The 19,695-nt window shown below is 38.7% G+C and overlaps 2 protein-coding genes across 5 annotated transcripts; one reads left to right on the top strand and one right to left on the bottom strand.

Moving 5' to 3' along the window:
• The first annotated feature begins 860 nt into the window (after nt 1-860).
• On the top strand, nt 861-19,017 carry rars2 (arginyl-tRNA synthetase 2, mitochondrial). Of its 4 annotated transcripts, XM_077511443.1 has the most exons (22): nt 861-1,032; nt 1,156-1,229; nt 1,319-1,421; nt 1,653-1,736; nt 1,815-1,971; nt 2,049-2,132; nt 2,288-2,364; nt 3,442-3,600; nt 3,673-3,779; nt 3,872-3,964; nt 4,041-4,101; nt 4,185-4,261; nt 7,300-7,424; nt 7,527-7,594; nt 7,670-7,779; nt 7,839-7,934; nt 8,019-8,093; nt 8,179-8,242; nt 13,468-13,503; nt 14,105-14,131; nt 16,093-16,337; nt 18,460-19,017. In XM_077511443.1, exons 1-22 carry the CDS (start codon nt 928-930, stop codon nt 18,509-18,511), a joined length of 2,079 nt encoding a protein of 692 aa, XP_077367569.1. In that variant the 5' UTR covers nt 861-927; the 3' UTR covers nt 18,512-19,017. The 4 variants fall into 4 exon arrangements, with proteins under 4 accessions (XP_077367569.1, XP_077367571.1, XP_077367572.1 ...); XM_077511445.1 differs by lacking the exons at nt 16,093-16,337; nt 18,460-19,017 and adding an exon at nt 14,674-15,227 and having other exon boundaries at nt 863-1,032; XM_077511444.1 differs by lacking the exon at nt 861-1,032 and having other exon boundaries at nt 1,039-1,229.
• slc35a1 (solute carrier family 35 member A1) lies at nt 8,621-12,097 on the bottom strand. The gene is made up of 8 exons (XM_077511449.1): nt 11,726-12,097; nt 11,326-11,509; nt 11,084-11,243; nt 10,696-10,848; nt 10,439-10,505; nt 10,191-10,367; nt 9,982-10,116; nt 8,621-9,641 (listed from the first exon to the last, which is right to left on the bottom strand). Exons 1-8 carry the CDS (start codon nt 11,733-11,735, stop codon nt 9,508-9,510), a joined length of 1,020 nt encoding a protein of 339 aa, XP_077367575.1. The 5' UTR covers nt 11,736-12,097; the 3' UTR covers nt 8,621-9,507.
• Nucleotides 19,018-19,695: the final 678 nt, after the last annotated feature.

Genomic DNA, 19,695 nt, shown 5'->3' with positions numbered 1-19,695 from the left:
ATACCGATTAATCCCGATACGAATTTATAAGTCGATTGTTGCGATTTTTTTTCATTCAAATTTAGAAAATACAAATCAGTAAGCTTGTAGAGTGTAAGATTTATATGAAAATGTGTTATTTATTTATCTGAAATTTCAGTCTTATAGAGGTTGTAATCTGTTTCATGTTTGAACAGCATTAAAATAAAATATTAAGGCTTAATGTTCCGTTCATATGACATTCTTCCATGCTCAAGGTGTGAATCCTAACCCGAAGTCAGACGTTTTGTTGAATATTTTCCCATTAAAAATGGAAGTTTAAAAATCAATTCACACACACACACACACACACACACAAAAAGCAATGATGATAAGACGTTGAATCGGTAAGACTACAGAATGAACAATTCTGAGCTCTTAAAAAAAAAATCAATTTTTTTTTTAATCAATTCGAGAATCGCGCGATGTTGTATCGCGATATATCGCCGAATCGATTTTTTTTTAGCACCCCTAATATATACATATATATTTATGTATATATATTTATATATATTTATATATTTATATATATATATATATTTTTATATATATATATATATATATATATATATATATATAAAACGTAAAAACAGGAAAAACGAGTTAAAAATGCCAGGGTTATTAAAAATGGAAAATATGAGCATAATTTTAAAGCTCTGAGAGATTTCTTGTTTGTAATACCATATATAGAAAGTAGATGTACGTCTAGCAATCGTACGTCTAAAAATCGCGAGTTTTGACTTTTTTTTTTTTTTTTTTCCCCTGTGGTAAATGACACGCTGGTACTTTGTGACGTCACAGAAACGCGTCCTGTGATTAGACGAAATACCGGAATTTCCGGCAAATGTTAAGCTAAACAGGAAGTACAGTCTCATTCGTTTACTAATCATGTGAAGACATCCTGTATATATGTCTAGTAATATATATTTATATTTTTATTTATATTTTTTAACTCTGCATATTTCATACTTCAGGAATATGGCTACTTTTTTCAGGCGAACAATAGCAGCGAAGGTAACGAAGAGGAGGTGACACTGCTATGCTAACTTGGAGCATGAGCGTCCCTTCAGGGGCAAATCATACGTGGGTCTCACTGCTCTCTTCAAACAAAATAATCTTGTTTGTAATTGTATACAGCTGGGCAGGACGCTGCAGCAATCTGATGACCTCTTCATGCCGGCTCTTTCAACTGTCCCAGTCTTTAAGAAACAGTTAAGCGTCTTGCTTTTTCCCTTCTCTCACACGGAAAGCTTGACGTTTTACCACATTTTCCTAACCTTTGTGTAACGTTTCTCCTCAGGCAGACCGCTGACTTGAGGCTGTCTATTAACATTTTAAGAACTAAAGGGGTTCTACCAGCTAATGGCGACATCCAGGCGCAAGCAGAACACTTGGCCAATCAGGTAGGAATGATTAGATAACGAAAATTCATAGACTAGCCAGTATTAATTTTCACTATAGTAACAATCGAGCAATTAAAGTATTTAAGTAAATGTATGCCTCACAGTTCTTAGGTTCGAAGTTTGATTTCTTGTGACATCCTTCCCATGTTGTGTGTGTGTGTGTGTTTTTGTTTTCTTTCTAGAGCCAATTCATTTGACTGTACAGCCCAAATAAATATTTATATTTTTCAGCTAAAGCAGGACAGCGTGGTGCAGGATATAGTAGCAGGAAATGGTGTCATCAACTTCAAAATCAATCGCAAACTTCTTGCCCAGGTTTGTAATATTATTTACCAAAATTATTGACTTGGTCTTCTGTCCCTGACCTGTTGCCTCGGTTTTTTTCTAATCTAGAAAATACTGGAACCATTTGGAACGGGGCACGATGGCAAAATCGGCCTTCATAGTGAACTTTTCCATTCTCTAAAGAAAGGAACGACATTAGTTGAGTACAGCTCCCCAAACATTGCCAAAAGGTTCCATGCGGGACATTTACGATCTACAATTATAGGTGAGTTTTTGCGAGTAATATTAATAAACACACTAATAATAATAATACTGTCAGACGATAACAGACTCTTTCTTCAGGTAACTTTATTGCCAACTTGAAGGAATATCTTGGGAACAAAGTTATTAGAATGAACTACCTTGGAGACTGGGGACTGCAGTTTGGTGAGCGATTTTATTTTTGGGGTATAATTTGAAGTCTTAAACACACATTTACTTCCTGGTTCCCTAAAAGCCTTCACTGTTGTGGAAATGTTCTTAAATTTTGTCCTTTTATTTTTTATTTTTTTTCCATCCTCCCTTCAACTTTTTGTCTTCAGGTTTGCTGGGAGCTGGTTTCAGTCAATTTGGCAGCCAGGAGAAATTGAAAGAAAATCCTTTACAGCATTTATTTGAGGTGCGACTGCATATCCAGTGACTTGTCTTGGAAAATTCTAATGTTTGATCTTAAATTTAATTTCCAAATGGTGTTAAAAAGTATTGAATTTACCTTTTAAAGACAAACACATACATATTTTTTCTAAATTTGACACACTACAGAGGAAAGTGATAACTCGGTGTGTGCCAAAAAATCGATTCATAAAGGAATCAAGATTCTCATTTATTAATTGAATTGAATTGAATCGATATTAATATCCAAAAATCGATTTTATTTAAATTAGAAATGAAGAAGAAGGGGGAAAGCAGTTGTAGCCCACATGCTGTTTTTGTGGAAAACAGCACTTATAATACAAAATTAATAAATGTTTAAAAAAAACACACTAATGTCTCTATTTGTCATTTTGTCTTGCAAAGCAGACTGGAGTAGATCATGACAATGTTTTACATATCTGTAAATTGAAGCAGAAATCATTTGTCAATCAAATAATTTTGAATCGAAAATCGTTTGAATCGAAAATCGATTCTGAATAGAATCGTAGTCCCAAAAATCTTAATCGAATCGTGAGACAGTCAAAGATTCCCAGCCCTTATAACAACCCTTTCACATTTGAACGATTAAAAAAAAAAAAAAAAAAAAAAAAAAGGCAAGTAAATCAGGCTTCATAATAATAATATAAATGTGCTCCTTTTAAGGGGAGCACAGTATGGACCCGGAAAAAATGTCCTGCTGCTTCCAAATACTTTTCTTACTTTTTCTTTTCTGACTATTTCTTGAATTTTTCCTGGAATCTATCAAACTATTATATAACTATTGTATTTACCTTTTAATGAGAAAAAAAAAAAAAAGAAGAAATATTCTAAATTTGACACACCACAGAGAAGAGAGTTAACAACCATGCGACATTTGAATGATTAGGGTTCAAAATAATAATAATAATAATAATAAATGCTATGTATATGTGCTCCTTTTCAGGGAAGCACAGTATGGACTTGGAAACAAGTCCCATTGTTACCTAATACTTTAATTTTTGAATTTCTCCTGGAATCTATCAAACTGTTCTATAAATAATTGGCATGTATGCATGTATTGCAGATATATGTGAAGGTGAACAAGGAAGCGGAGCACGACGAGGACATCACACTCGCGGCCAGGGACTTCTTTCGTCAGCTGGAGCAGAACGAGAGTCAAGCTGTGTCGCTATGGCAACAGTTCAGGGACATCACCGTGAGCGAGTATCGGCACGTTTACAAGGTGCAACCCGTTGCTGCGCCGCGCTGTTGAAGCCCGTCGTCAACTTCAACATTGATGCCTTTCGACTGTCAGCGGTTAGGGGTCCACTTTGACGTCTATTCGGGGGAGTCCTTTCACCAGGAGGGAGTCCAGGAGGTGGTGCGGCAGCTGCAGAACCGAGGCCTGTTGAAGATCACCGAGTATGTGCTGGCATCGGCTCAGCCAAAACTTTATTTATTTTTAACGCAACGTTTATGACATTACAATCTGAGCAAAAATGTGCGTTTTCTAGGAAGGGGACTGGTGTCGTGGATCTCTCAACCGGAGACCTGAGCAACATCTGTACTGTCCTCCGCAGCGACGGCACAAGTCTCTACATCACCAGGTTGCCGACAAAACAGCTCTTGGTGGAAATCTGTAATTTCCCACATACTGTAAATTGTTGTTTTTGGTTGTTTCAGAGACATTGCAGCAGCTATCGACCGTAAAGAAAAGTACAATTTTGATGAGATGATTTACGTGGTAAGAACATTTAAGCTCAAATGCCATTCAACAGGTGAATAATAACTTCCTCTAACAAACTGTTGTTATATCTCATTTTCAAGACAGATAAAAATCAAACGCACCACTTCCAGCATTTGTTCCAGATCCTGCGAACTATGGGGCATTCCTGGGCTGACAGGTAACGGCAACTACGCTCACAACACACACACACACACACACACACACACACACACACACACACACACACACATCCTTGTACATATATCTTTGTGAGGATATCCATTGACATTGAGCCTTACCATAACCCAATTCAAACCTAAACTCTAAAACCAAGTCTTGACCTTCAAAACAAGGTCTTGCAAAGTGAGGACCGGCCAAAATGTCCTCACTTCACAAAAATGTCCTCATTCTGTTGGATAAAGACGTATTTTGGTCCTCACTATGTATTATGTACAAGAACACACACACACACAAGAAGCTACATGCAGGGTTCAAAAAAAAAAAAAAAAAGTCTTAAAAAGTCTAAAATTCAGATAGTTAAATTTTAGGCCTTAAATGTCCTAAAAAAACAGCCATATTTTCACCCTAGGTCTAAAATTTTATTTACCCAAGTCTTCTCTGTAGAAAGAAAGAAAAAGCACACAAAAAATGTGCGTGTTGCGTTGTTTCTATTATTTGCGTGCTCAAAGTGGAGGAGACATTTGAGGGGGTGCGTTTGCATTGTAGTTCAGGCGGGCGGGAGCGAAGGTACGTGGGGCGGTACAAATGAGATGGTTGGTGAGATGTGACGCTCCACCGCTTGTTTTGCCGTAAGATACGACAACAGGAGGGGGAGGAATTATCGTTGTTGCTGTCTGCGGACATGTTAAGCTAACACTACGGGGACAAAAACAAACAAACGGGCAGGGTGGTGAACGACGAACTTGGCAGACTTGGGTTGGTATGTATTCACTTTTTTGTTTTTGTTACATTTATTGAACTGTGTACCAAAACAACAGAAGACATCACTATTGGTATTAGCCAAAGCATCATTCGCACAGTGGTGGCCAGTTAATTCAGATGCTGAAACGTTTTGGTTTTTTTCTGAGAGGACTTTTGCCATAATGTAAGTAAGTGAAGCAAAGCAAAGCCCCTATCTCCGGTGTGTGCGAATATTAATGAAGCGGCCGCGTCCAGAGGTGTGAACACACTGCACAGCTCTGGCAATGTAACGCTAGCGAGTAAAGTAATCGAAACATTTGTTTTTGTCATTTCCTTTATTTAACCAGGCAAGAGTCAGAACGGAAAGTGTGGACACAGTCAGTTTGTAAGAAAATGGGTAAATGCCAGTTCAACAATAACTAACTCGAAATTCCCGACTTTTCCAGCTGGTTGGATGAGATAGGCACTCGGCTCGTTGCAAAGTTTGCAAAAAAGATATAAAGTTGGGGACTTTGGGCGCGAATATGGTTGTCTAAGCAAGGCAAGGCAAGTTTATTTGTATAGCACATTTCATACACAAGGCAACTCAATGTGCTTTACGCAAGGAAAGGCAACACATAAGCATCAAGAAACAGTAGTTAACATTGAGAGGAAGAAAAATAAATGAAAATAGGGTACAAAATTTACTATGAAGAACATACAATGACAATATTAAAACATTATTCAGCAAACTTTAAAACATTTAGCGTAAGGAAGTTTAAAATAAGAATAAAAATAATAATAATAATAAAAAAAAAACTTAATTCAAGCTGTTTAAAATAGGTTGTATGTGATTGTTGTGTACATTGTTTTGAGAACTGAAATTCATCTCAGGTTGGTCATTGTCAATATTGTTTATTACATTGTATATGTTTTATGCTTTTGGTGCACTTCGACATGTTTGAAACCAAAATAAGTTGACATGGTTTTGAGAAACAAATATGTGAGTTGGAAAACCCACAAAAGGGTCCTCAGTTTACAACTGAGTCACAAATTTATAAAATATCATTTTAATTTTGCATTAAAATTGATTGCAAAAGTAATTTTCCCGATTGTTGTTTATTGAACAGTGATTGATGTTTTGTGCTTCATATTTGTATCGCGATTACAAAAAAAAAAAAAAAAATGGGGGGGGGTTGATTGACTGGTTCGGCCATTGTTTTCTTAAATTAAAACAGATGTTTGAAAATGTCTTATTTTGATTAAACACAAAGATAATCATTCTTCATTAATGAAGGACAACAGAAATCAGTGAACACTTACTGTTGATTTTAGGGGTGTGAATTGCCGAGTATCTGGCAATTCGATCTGTATCACGATTCATAGGTCACAATTCGACTTGATACCGATTAATCCCGATACAAATCTTTAAGTCGATTATTGAGGTTTTTTTTTTTTTTTTTAAATAACTCAAATTTAGAAAATACTAATCAGTAAACTTGTACATGTACACTGTAAGATTTGTATGATAATGTATTGAACTGAAACTTCAACACTGTATTTAATAGGTTGCAGTCTTTTCATGTTTGAACAGCATTAAAATAAAATATTAAGGCTTAATGTTCCAATAACATTCTTCCATGCTTAAAGTGCAAACCCTAACACTAAGTGAGACTTTTTTTGTTGTTGAATATTTCCATCAAAAATTGATGTTTAAATATCGATTCAGTCGCACATTGAATCAATACAAGAATTGTGCGCTATAATATCGCGACATATTGCCAAATCGATTTTTCTTAACACCCCTAGTTGATATGCTGAAATTAGAGGATTTGGACAATTTTAAATAAAAAAAATAAAAAAAATAAAAGAAGTGTTTCCAAATGATTACTTGATTATTAACATAGCTGTCAATTTGATAAGCAATTACTAATTTTGACAGCTCTAATTATTTTATAATATGCATTGTGTATACAATGTGACTTACATGTATAATTATGACCTTGGATAATTAGTATTGTATAGCTGTGACATTTAAAATAAATGAATGGCCAAGCCATGCTATGTACAAAAACACAATATTGTGCTTTCACCACCCCCACCAACACCCAATGAGGTTTTTTTTTTCTTTTAAATACAGTATTGTGAGGTTTTTTGTTTTGTTTGTTTTTTTAATTAATATATCACCAACCTCCCCACTATAACTACATCATGATGATTATAACATACTATGACATTTGGATATCATTAAATAGCTATACTATATATAATCCCTTAAAGAAAACATTTGTGGCAAAAAAATAAATATTTGTGCAGGTGTCATCACGTGCCCTTCGGCCTGGTGAAGGGCATGAAGACCCGCTCCGGAGAGGTGGTCTTCTTGGAGGACCTTCTGGACGAGGCTCGCGCAAGAATGTTGCACAACATGAGCCAATCAAAAAGTATGAGCCGCCTCGCCCTTTACTCATCCACGTGCACTTTACTCGTACGGGTTGAAATTTCAAAAAAAGATTTTTGATCATGTCCTCTGTCCTGTCTTGCAGTGACAAAGGAAATGGACGATCCGGAGGACACGGCGCAGAAAGTGGGAATCAGTGCGTTAATAGTCCAGGTGAACGACTCTGGTGACTTTTCTTTTGAAAAGGACAGAAGATATAACTTAAAAAAAATAAAATAAATGTTTTAGGATTTCAAAGGTCCACTGCAAGGGGACTACAAGTTTGACTGGGACAAGATGTTGCAGGCTCAGGGAGACACGGGTGTTTTCCTCCAGTACACGCACGCACGTCTCTGCAGGTGTGTTATTATGGGATGTGGGAGTGGAAAATGGATGATTTCATAACCTCTTTGTGCAGTTTAATTCGAATGAACGACGACGTCGACACTGCCGCGTTCGACCCGTCCCTTCTAAGCGAGCAGTCGGGCGTCTCCATCCTTCAGCACCTCCTCCGGTAACCACAACAACGCCCTCGTCGAGTTTATTCAGCGCTTGCCAATCAAAACATCAACTTTTTTTTGTCTCCCACCCGCCGCAGCTACGACGAGGTGTTGTACCAGTCGGCCCAGGATCTGCAACCCAAGCACCTGCTCATCTTCCTGTTGAAGCTGTGGTAAGGAGCAACAAGGATGTTAGGGTGTGACTGAGTGAGTGCGGGAAACTTTGCAGCTGTTTGACCGATTCTCAATCTCTCGTAGCCATCTGACTGCATCGGCGCACAGAGAGCTGCCGGTCAAAGGGAGCCCGCAACAAGTCGCTCAGGTAAAAAAATAAAAAGAGATCATGTTAATGTTTTCTCACAATTTTTGATGAAAAATTGAACCACTTGCAATATTTTTTGACTCCTCTAGATGGTGCTCTTGCTTTAAAGATGCAGTAGTAATGTAACGTTAAAACCAAGAGCACCATCTAGAGGAGTTTAAAAATATTTCAAGTGGTTAATGAAGCTTCATTTTTGCATTTCAAATTGTGAGCAAACAATATGATCACTGTCTTCAGATAAGATATAATTTATTCAAAAGGGTACTTAACTAAATGTTATTTCTGAAGTGTTTATCAAACTGTTAGCCCTCCACATAAATAGTGGCCCCTTCACTATATCATTTAAAATCATCTATTGAGTGGTGACGAAACAATTAGTATATTTAATCAAAAATATTTATTTTATCATTCAATAAGTAATTTTTACAGAGTAGTAGAAATCACATCTGGATTTTCTGAATGCTCGCAGGCGAGGAAGAGACTTTTCAGTGGGGCCTGCTCGGTTCTGGCCAACGGGATGAAAATTCTTGGCATCATGCCAGTCGACAAAATGTAAATATTTCATTTCATCATGATTGAATAAAGAACACAGTCGATCAGTGATTATTGCCTGATTTGTAATGCGACAGTAAACTATCAACCCTTTGGACCGGTTTGACTTGCTTGGCAGAAACAAAAATGCGGTTTACAAAGAAAACACTCCCCTGAATGAGGTCTTATCTTCATGGCAGCTTATCTTTTGTTGTTGTAATGTATACATTTCATTCGTTTTAGTCGTCAGCCACCACAAAATATAGAAAACAAGACATTTGAAGTATGGGAAAACTTCTGTACATTCATAATCTATAAATTACACTGATTCTTGGGGTCCAAAAAATCCCCAACAAATGAGAAAAAAAAAAAATCATATTTGACCTGTTAGAAAAGTAATCAATGACAAGTGCAGTTGTTGGTCCTTACGTTTTTCTAACAGTGTCTCACTTAACTTCAGTACACTCTTCTTCACAAGTTTTGTTCAGTCTTTTTAAAGCTAGGAAAAAAAATAAAAAAATCACTTTGCCTCCCACAAACAAGCGGCGTTGCAAGTGCTTCATTTACACTCTGTGCAGACAAAATCCACATAAATTGGATTCTTAGAGAATGATTTAAAAAAAAAAAAAAAATAATCAAAGTTCATTGCGGGGAAAACAATGGCAGGCTTCCTCTTGCTCCGTCTAAGCGGTGGAGGAACCCGATCCCCAAACACTCTCTTTGAGTCTGTGGACCTACACTGCAATCAGATTCTGTTTGGACCCTTTGTCTGCGGCTTCCCGGCTGATTGTGGACGTGTCCTGCTTTGGAAGGCCGTACAGATAGATGGACAGGCACACCAGGCTGGCTCCGGATACAAATGTGGCCGCTGCGGGGGAGAAGCGAACACATCAGGAAGTTCTGTTCGCTGATCTTAAACATTCTGTATATTTGGCTTGCCAGGGAAATTTCTGAACCCACTCTAATCTTTACACAAACTGAATGGAAGTAGGATCTCTTATTTACTTTTCAGAATTCAGTCACTGAAATAAACTTTTCTATGCCATTCTACTTGAACTCTAACCCCCACAACCAAAAAAAACAAAACAAGAGCTAATCTCTAACGCTACACAACTTCATAACAAAAGGTTGTGGCAATACAGAACAGCCTGTTTGACCGCACAAACCGCTCCCAACGCAAACATCGGCCCAAGGAGATTTTTTCTTACTTATGTGCAATCCAAACAAGACAACGGACGCCACGGTGGAGAGGACGATGGCGGCGGCGGCCGAGAATCCTTTCATGATGTTGTCGGTGTACTTGACCACGACGGACGTGTACAGGCCTCCCACGCTCGCCAGGACTGACGGCGAGGAGACGGCGTCAAAGCGCGGCCGAGAACGCAAACAAAAACCTCCTGCGGGTTTTTGTACTCACAGACAACGAAGCACACCCCCGGTGTGTAACCGAAGAAGAAGCCTTTTTCCATGACCTTCTCGCCGTCGTTGGCCAACACACCGATGAAGGTGATGGCGATTCCTGAAATGTACATCTGGATGTTCCTCACCCACAGCGACGTATCGGAGCTCTTCAGGACCTTCTCAAAGTAAACGCCTGAAGCACAGTTCAGCGTAAATTCACAACAAATGTCAGTGATGAAGACAATTGAGTGGTCAGCTTCAAACCTGCGAACCCGGAGCAGAGTACAGCAATGATGACGGCCATGAGCCCGAGAAGAGGCTTTTGCTCAACCTGGACAGAAGAAGAAGAGAAGATGACACAGGCCGCGTTCAGAATGACTCTGTAGTGTTGTGCGCCATTTTTTAGTGTAATGTAGCGAGTTTAGGATCCCCTCAAAAGTAAATATTTTTGATATTTGGCCCACTACAAAGAATAGCAGGGAATGAGTGACAGAATTCAAATAGGGCGGTCTGAGGCCTACTTGCACTTTGGCGGCGTTTGCAGTCTTCAACTGCACGAGGGCGACCCCCAGGCCCAACATACAGACGGAGAACCACTGCCTCTTGCTGAGGGTCCGGCCTAGCATGAAGACCATGCAGAGGGCCGTGCACGGGATCTTCAGCTGGTACGTCACCTGGTACGTCACACAGAAACGCAACGTCGGGAGAAGCTACCATTTTAGATGTTTTTTTTTTTTTTTTTTTTTTTTCCCCTGACACAAAAATTATGGTATTTTTTTCCAAGTTCGTCCCTGCTGCCTTAGCACAAAACTTTTCAGGGTAAAAATTGATTATTTGACATCATAATGCAGCAGCAGATTTTTTTTAAAAATTAGGGTTTTGACTTGACATGGAAAAGGCTGATCTTACTTGATAAACTGCAGCATCAAGGTTGCTCAAGGCCAGGAAGGCCATGTTGTTCTGGACCGCGTACACCACTGATGGTATGCTCAGCTTCAGCAGCCCGCTGGGGTTGCACAATATGTGCTCCTTTATGGTGTCCAGCAGTCTCTTTGGGCTTCCGGATTCTCTGAGAACACATAGCAGGAAAAACATTGATGGAATTCAAATGCTGTGGTTTGAGTGGGAGTTGGACGCACCACCGGGCTTACCTTGCCAGCATCCCAGTGCTCAGTATAAGCTTGATGACCTCTGTGATGCACACGGCGGTCGTGGAGAAGTACAGGTCCTCCACGGACGAGGCAGTCCTCGTGTAGCGTAGAACCACCGTATATGTGGCCGCTACCAGTGTCATCACTGTCAAGCAGTACAGCTTGAACACCAGGCTCACGTTCTCTGAAAGGTAAATGGGAAGCGTCGAACGCTGTTAACAGCTCGTTAAGACGCCCACTTAAAATAGCACGTTACAGCTACTTCTTGGATACTGATTCATGAAAAGGGCTACCAGTTTGATACAACAACTAGCGTCTTTATTATTGTTTTCATTTCCGTTCTTGTGGCGTTAGCATTAGCCGTTAGCTGAATAGATACGAGAGAGTGGAAAACACTCACCGCCACCCATTGTTGCTGTGTTGCGTGTCCGTCCGTGTTATTAGGTTAAATCATCCTTTTTTTTGCCGTGAAAACGCAACACGCCTGTGGGAGAACACGCGCTCAGTCACCACTCCGTGAGGGCGTCTGCACCTCACTTCTCCACCTACAGTCTACATAGAGCCCAATGCCGCAATCATCGCAATGGGACTGCTCGAGTCCGCCTACATGGGCCGATGCGGCGTTGCCAGGTGGGAAATGTAGGATTGTCCTACCATAGACTCAAAATGATCGTATTTTAATGGAAACTATCGCACACCCGTCATAACAAAAATAACAAGCCCACTGATTCGCAACAATCAAATATAGTCGTTCTAGTGTTTAATAGTGCTCGCTGCTCACAGGCACTCGGGGCTTCTTCTACTTTTTTTTTTTTTTTTTTTTTTTTTTTTTTTTTTTTTTTTTTTTTTAAATCACACTCACACAAGCTGACATCATGTAAGCAACACATGGCTTGTGTCCAAATTCACAAGGCTGGGTCCTCCGAAGGGCGAATTTGTCGGCTGCATGACGTCACTTCCGACACGACTCGACAGCACGCACGGACTTACATATGAATGGATTGTCAATGTGTTTTTTTTCTCCTTATTTAACAATTTGCTTGTCGGTAGTGTATTTACTGACACTCCATTCATGTGTAAGTCTGTGTGTGTTGACGAGTCGTGCCGGAAGTGACGTCATGCAGCCGAAGGTTCCCAGTCTTGTGAATTTGGACACAGGCATGGTATCCTAAGCGGAGAAGTGAACCCACGCCAACCGGAACCGAAGACGAGTGACTGTTCTACTCCTCCACCTGTAGCCCAGGCACTCGGGGCTTCGTTGATCGAGAAGGGCTGAACGTCACTGATCTGTACTGGGTAGCTGATAGGCCAAGACGTTTGAAGCCGCGAGGCCGCCATATTACTACTCCCAAGAAACGTTTCTCGGCACACTATGCTATACATTTACAGTATCGAAATTGGAGAACATTTGTGACCGTACTTAGAACTTGTTTTCATTTTGGTGCTTGTAATATTTCTTAATATTTCTTAGTTTATGACCCCTGGCAAACCAACACTGCTGCAAGACAGCAAAAAATAAAAAAATAAAAATAAAAAGCAAAGTAGTTCAAATTAGTTTGAATTTCGGCCACCTAGGTCCGGGCAAACCATTTAACGCAAAAACAGGTTGAGTATAAAAAGTAACAAAAACCAAAGCATGTAAATAAATAATATATGCAACATATATTAACCATAACAAAAATAATCCATTCACAATTATTAACTTATTCACCCAAAAAGAACAAATGCATGAAATAACAGGCCAAGCTGCTTTAGTGGTATATTCCATAGTTACGTGACACACGAAGCGCGGCAAAAAGCACCATTTATGTTGGAATGGGGGATGGCTTCGGTTTGGTCTAATTATGTCCGACGACGACACAGAATGCAGGTGAGAGTTTGCTACGCCCGCGTCACGTCAAACGTGAGTGTGAGTGTGACTGTCGAGTACTGGCTTAATTTGAGGCTTAATGTGCACAACTTGTGAATAAATGTGCTGTTTGGCTTCATCTTCATTTCACTTGCGAACGTCTCGGTTTCGGGCAACGAGATAATTGAAGACAGGTGTGCCCAATGTAAGTTGCGTTCGACAGGTGTACTACATGAAGATTTGAAGATGTTTGTATGTAATTTTTATTCACAGTGTTTTTGTGCTTGTTGTAGGCGATTTACCACCAGAGGAACAGCGTTCAGGGAAAGGTTAGTGGTAGCCTACATCGGTCTTTTTCTTTCTCTTCTTTCTATGCATTTGTCATTTTGTTTTTGCCATTCTATAGGGCCTTGAAATGTTTGCTGTCTGGGTAAATTAAATAAATAAATAAATCTGGGATCCCCCCCCCCCCCACACACGAATCTCTAAAACCATTTAGAGACAAAGATATATATTTAAAAAAAAAAAAAAAAAAAAAGACAAATTAACTTGATTATAGTTTTGTGCACATAAATACCAACAGTATCGTCCTTTGGGATCATAGTACAGATCAGTAAAAAAAAAAAAAAAAATTGTCAAATAAAGGATACATCATTGTGGCTAAACATGTAATTTGTTTCATCTGATTATAAAATATAATACCAGAAATGTTCAACTTTGTCCAGATGTCCATTTGCAAAGACCAAATATGTACTTTTTCGGGTCTATGACCGCGAAACCCAGCAGTGGTGCAGTGTCAGACTGTCTACCTTGAGACGTTGCCATCAGCAGAGGCCACATTGAGTATTAATATTGGACAAGATTTACCTGAGTGTTTTTTAAATACAAATTTATTTATTTTTTCTGTGGTTTGCTGTTCTTGTGTTGCAGAGGCAGCGATGGATGAACCGCACGAGGGTAATGTATACAAATAAAAATTAAGTTGGCATAAACCTGACGAATTTGTATGCTTTCTCCATCCATTTATGAACCAAGTGTGACAACAGATGACTTGACGTTTATTGCTAAGGGGTCATCTGAATTGTGACCAGGAGGGGGCAGAATATGGAGCTCTGTGACATAGAAAGGTGTGATTGCAGTCAAGTGTTTGCAAGATGCAGCTTTTTGTTGGTTGTTTGATGGAAAGCTTGGGTAGGCAGGTTTGTGGGAGGAGTCCATCATATTGAGCAACATGAATAAAAGGGTGTTCATCTTTGGAAGCAAATAAGTCATCGCATGACAGGATTCACAAAATCTACAACCAATGTATGGCGTTCATTATGTACAACAATCATTTTACAACAGTGTAAAAAAAAAAAAAAAAAAAGGAAAAAGCTAAACCTGGACATTAGGATTATTTTACCTGATTGAAATAATGAGGCACCAAATGCATTGTGGCTATTTTTTTTTTTTTCAAACGCGATGTAAAAAGGTCTTGAGCTGTAGTGTCTCTTCCACAGACAACCTGTCGTGGTAGAAGCTCAGTCCAGTCAGCAGTTCCACGTCGCGGACGCGGGCCGCGTGAAGCTGCATCCAGTCTTGCGTCCACTTTAAATCTGAGCCGCTCTACAAGACGAATGGGAGATTTTAAACGAGAGACCCAATGAGGCATCCAAGTGGCGTATTGGCGTTACTCACGGGACAGTTCTCGGTGTAGTCCGCTCTGTGTGGCAGGATGAAGGACTTGACTGTGAGGGGACCCTCGCAGTTCCCACGACTGAAAGTGGAGTTCTTACAACTGGTCAGGATGATGAAAAAATGCGTCGGCATGGGGGCCTCATTTCTGAGGAAATGGGAGATCGCAGTCATTTAAAAAAAATAAAAAATTCTAATACAAATTTTGGTGTTTGTATATGGGCTCAGTATATTATTGGATCATTTTGTTGAACACTTGCAATTTAATCAAAGTAAAATCTTGGCGATCAGTAGTTTTCTGCTCAGTACAAACACCAAGGTTATTTTAGTTTACAAAAACTAACCAAAGGGAAAAAATATATATAAAAAAATTCACACAAAACTAACAAAAGGATAAACAAAATTTGGGGGGGGGGGGGATAATGAAATAAAATACAAAAAAATATTTACAAAAACAATAACTGAAACTACATCTTAGGTTGATATAATTATAATAATTTCAATGACTGATCAGCTTACGGCGCAAGGGTTTTGAAGGCGTCAACTTTTCCATTATAATCTTCATCAAATATTGGACCACTTATAATGTTGACTCCATTCAGCTGCTCGGAATACTTTGGAAGCAGGACACCATGGACATAGCTCCAAACAGCTGATGGAAGTGGAAAATCATTTTCAGTATTAAGTATGCTCATTAGCATCACATGTTTATGCAATGTTTTTTGGTCATTTTTATGGTCTGAAAAGTGACAATTTTGGAGATACACGGTTTTGGCCCCACGCCAGCAATATGCAACTTCATGACAATTTACAGTAGCTGTTTTTTATTTTATTCGATTTACATCGATTAGGCATTCATTTTCTGGCTTGTAATACCCCAAATTAGCCACATGAGGGCAGTATCTGTCAGCTCATTCAACCGTGAGACCCCAAGCTAGCCAATTGGAGTGAGTCACTACTTTTTCCATTGTAGTGGGTGGTCCCACTGAAAACATTTGCCTTCCTGTTATACTCATCGAATGATAAACGGTTACATTTAAAAAGACATTTACGAATGGATACCTCACCTTTAAATGCGGGGAACATTGGCACCATGTTGCTTGTGATGAGTGAGTCTGTCGCACCTTCTTTGACATTCAGGTCTTTGGAAGGAAAGAAGCAAGAGGACTGAACGTATAATCGCACTGGACAATTGCCACAATTACTGTACTGTTTCTTTTTTACACTTGTCGGCTTCATTTCAGGTGATGAGGAGCTGTGACCAGGACGCGCACGCACACACATACACACTCACTGGGGGGATACAGCAGGCCGTGGGCGTTGTCATTGCCGCACATCTGGCTGGTGGACGGTGGTATGCGGACGTCGGGGCGAATGCACGCCTCCAGAGACGGGTCCAGGGGTTTCACTGTGGCCTGAAAGAGCGGATCAGTTTGGGGTCAGGGTGCAGTTTTAAGACAAGTCCACAGCATCGCAGGTGTTGCGTAAGGTATGTATACTGTCAACCCACAGTAGGTTCCACAACACCTTGAGGAGCCCCTTGATTAATTACAAGAAAAAAAGAATAGGGGTTGTTTATAAGTACTGTAGATCACTTTTTTTTTTTTTTTTGGGTGGGTGGAACAACATCCCATTTTTTTCATGGAAAATGTATATTGGAGCTTCATCAGCGTTATTTTTTGTAGATTTTTGGCAGACAAGGCTGCGCTTGCTCTCTACTACTATTCAACTTGGGCCAATTTGGTTTCGTATAAAAAAAATAAAAAAAAGTTGAGCCAAATTAAAAAATTACACAATCTATATTTTGTAAAATATAATAGTAAATTGACATGAAGCAATTATTATTTTTTAAATAGTTTTTTTTTTCTCTCTCTCTCTTCCTCTTTCTGGTTAAATGTTACCCAGTGACTTGATAAAAAAAATATGTTGGAATATTCTGGTAATTTATTTGTATTTTATTTTATTAATTTAACATGTTTTGTTATATTCCCCCCAAAATGTTGTATAAATGTGTTGAACAAAATGCATTCAATATTTTTTTTTAATGCACAACAGTTTAGCAAGAACAATAAAGACAAACAAAATATAACATTTAGAGTACATTGGGGGTGGAGAGTATGAGAAGCCCCCACAACCTCCCTTTTGAACCCCTGATGAACCGTTAAAAGTATGCAAGTCACCATGACGACGGAATTTACGTTCCCTGTTGCTAGCAAGTATCCCATCAAAATGATTTCAGTGATTATTTTAGGATCAAATGACAACACGTTTGGATTTGAAGGTGTCAGAATGCAACTAATCACTCCCTCGACAGCAGATAACATTACAGCCATTTAAATTGTCACTTGTCAGAATAGAAACAACTGCGAGTTGCATTTCAATTGACTGCGGAAGTAAACAAGAGGCTCAAAATATCACTTGGAATGAGTGACAACAACCCCAACATTCAGTAGCTGGGGATACACAAGAAGGCCGGTGCTCATCACTGTGTCATTACTACGTGGGGGCTATGTGGAAAATGTTGACGCTCCCTGGGGCCTGTTCAATGGGGTGACAAAGACAACCACATACTATACAAGTAATCTTGGGAGTGACAAGCCCAGCAAAAAAGTTGCAACGGAAAGGTAACGGTAAATTTTGAAAACTTTTGAAACTATTGATAGAAATTGAGTTTTTCATGATATTCTAATTAATTGAGATTCTCTTGTATTCTGTAGTGAATGAATGGAAAATCATCATTCTTAACTACTGGGCTGCACTTAAGGTCACTAGTGTTTACACTAAACACACAATAAGAACAGTGAGGAAAAACTTGGTGGAGATGACTGAGGAATTTGAACCGTAAAGTCAAACCCTCATTCAGTCCCCTTCCAAACCCACATCACCGCGAGCTGAGGCTATGTTTAGGGATGAAAGACTCACCAGATTGGGGACGGTATACGACACCCAGAGAGCCATGTGACGGTCTTGGCTGTAGCCCGTGATGTAGTTGGATTGGTGAAGGAGACAAAAGGTTGCGTCCGGCTGGACCACGCTGGGCACGCCGAAAGGATGGTGGAGGCGACGTAAGCTCCATCTGACAGCTATGATAGACAAGTCAAATTCATGATAGGAATTAAAAAAACAACAGCCATGTATAGTAAGATTTTTTTTTTTTTTTAAACGACCATGAATAGTATGGCATTTAAAAAAAAAAAAAAAGGCCATTTGTATTAAGACATTTTTTTTTTAAAACGACCATGAATAGTAAGCCTTTTTTTTTTCTTTTTTTTTTAAACGACTAAGGCATTTTTTTAAACGACCATAAATAGTAAGCTTTCTTTTTTTAAACGACTATGTATAGTAAGGCATAAAAAAGGCCATGTATAGTAAGGCTTTTTAAGGCATTTTTAAAAAACGACATAAAAAAAACAACCATGTATCGTAAAACATTTTTTTAAACAACTATGAATAATAAGCTGCTTTTTTCTTCTTTTTTTTTACTCCCACGAATGTTTATAAAAAAAAAAAAAAAAAGTATAGTAAGGCATTTGTCATGATCCATGTTTGTTGTATTTAGCTTTGCTTCATGTTATGTCTTGTTTTCTTGTGGTTCATGTCTTTCTCATTAGGCGTTTTTCTACCGCTGGAACTTTTGGAGAACTTTTCAGTTTATCTTGGTAAAATTCAGTTTGGGTGTTTTTCCACCAACAACAATTCCCAGGGCATCCAAGTGCTATCTCAGCAGCAGGGTCTTGCTGAACCAGGCAGGAACTTTGAGGGGGCGGGCTGCAATGACCATGGCTGTGATTTTACATCGGCTGGACTCAATCAAACTCATTTGAATTAATTACCGAGAACTCGAAGACGCTGTGGAAACGCAATTCTAAATTCCTGCTGAACTTTTACAACCAATAACTCCCTTTACCCAGAACTCAAAGATCCTGGGCTTGTTGGTGAAAAAACAGCTATTATGTTTTTCTGTCCACCCGTTTGTCAGGCCCTGTGTCTACCAATCAGCTCCCTCAGCCACTTGTGTCCTGGTGTTGCCAATTGTCTCATTGCTTTACTTGTATTTAGTTCCTAGTTTCTGTTCAGTTCTTGTTGGATCATTTTGTTTGCCGTCACCGCTTGTCCTAGTAATTGTGCCTGTTTGTTGCTTGTTTCGCTTATTAAACATTTAGTGAGCACATCTGTCTCCCCAGACTGCTTTCTGCAACACCCTGATCCTGTCAGCATTAAAAAATAAATCAATAAATACAATAAATAAAAATAATAAATAAAACAACCATGTATAGCAAGGCATTTTTTTTTAAACGACCATGGATAGTAAGGCATTTAAAAAAATTTAAAAAAGACCATGTATAGTAAGACATTTTTTTAAAATGACCATGTACAGTGAGGCATTTTTTTTTCTAAACCACCATTAAAAAGAAAAAAAAAAAAAAAACGGCTATGTATAGTAAGACATTTTTTTTTTTGTTAACGACCCTGTATAGTAAGGCATTTTTTTTAAACGACCATGAATACTAAGGCATACAAAAAGAAAAAAAAATACGGCTATGTATAGTAAGGCTTTTTAAGGCATTTTTAAAAAACAAGACATAAAAAAAAAGGCCATGTAGAGTAAGACATTTTTTTTAAACGACCATGTATAGTAAGGCATTTAAAAAATAATAAAAAAACGACCATGCAAAGTAAGGCTTTTTTTTTTTTTTTTTTCTAAACGACCATGTATAGTAAGGCATTAAAAAAAAAAAAACAACAACAACAACCATGTATAGTAAGGCATTTTTTTAAAATGACCATGTATAGTGAGGCATTTTTTTTTATAAATATAGTAAGGCTTTTTAAGGCATTTTTTAAAA

This window comes from Festucalex cinctus, chromosome 21, assembly GCF_051991245.1.
Source record: "Festucalex cinctus isolate MCC-2025b chromosome 21, RoL_Fcin_1.0, whole genome shotgun sequence".
Classification (NCBI taxonomy): domain Eukaryota; kingdom Metazoa; phylum Chordata; class Actinopteri; order Syngnathiformes; family Syngnathidae; genus Festucalex; species Festucalex cinctus.
The sequence above is the reverse complement of the archived record's forward strand: the minus strand, read 5'-3'. Positions and strand labels throughout refer to the sequence as shown.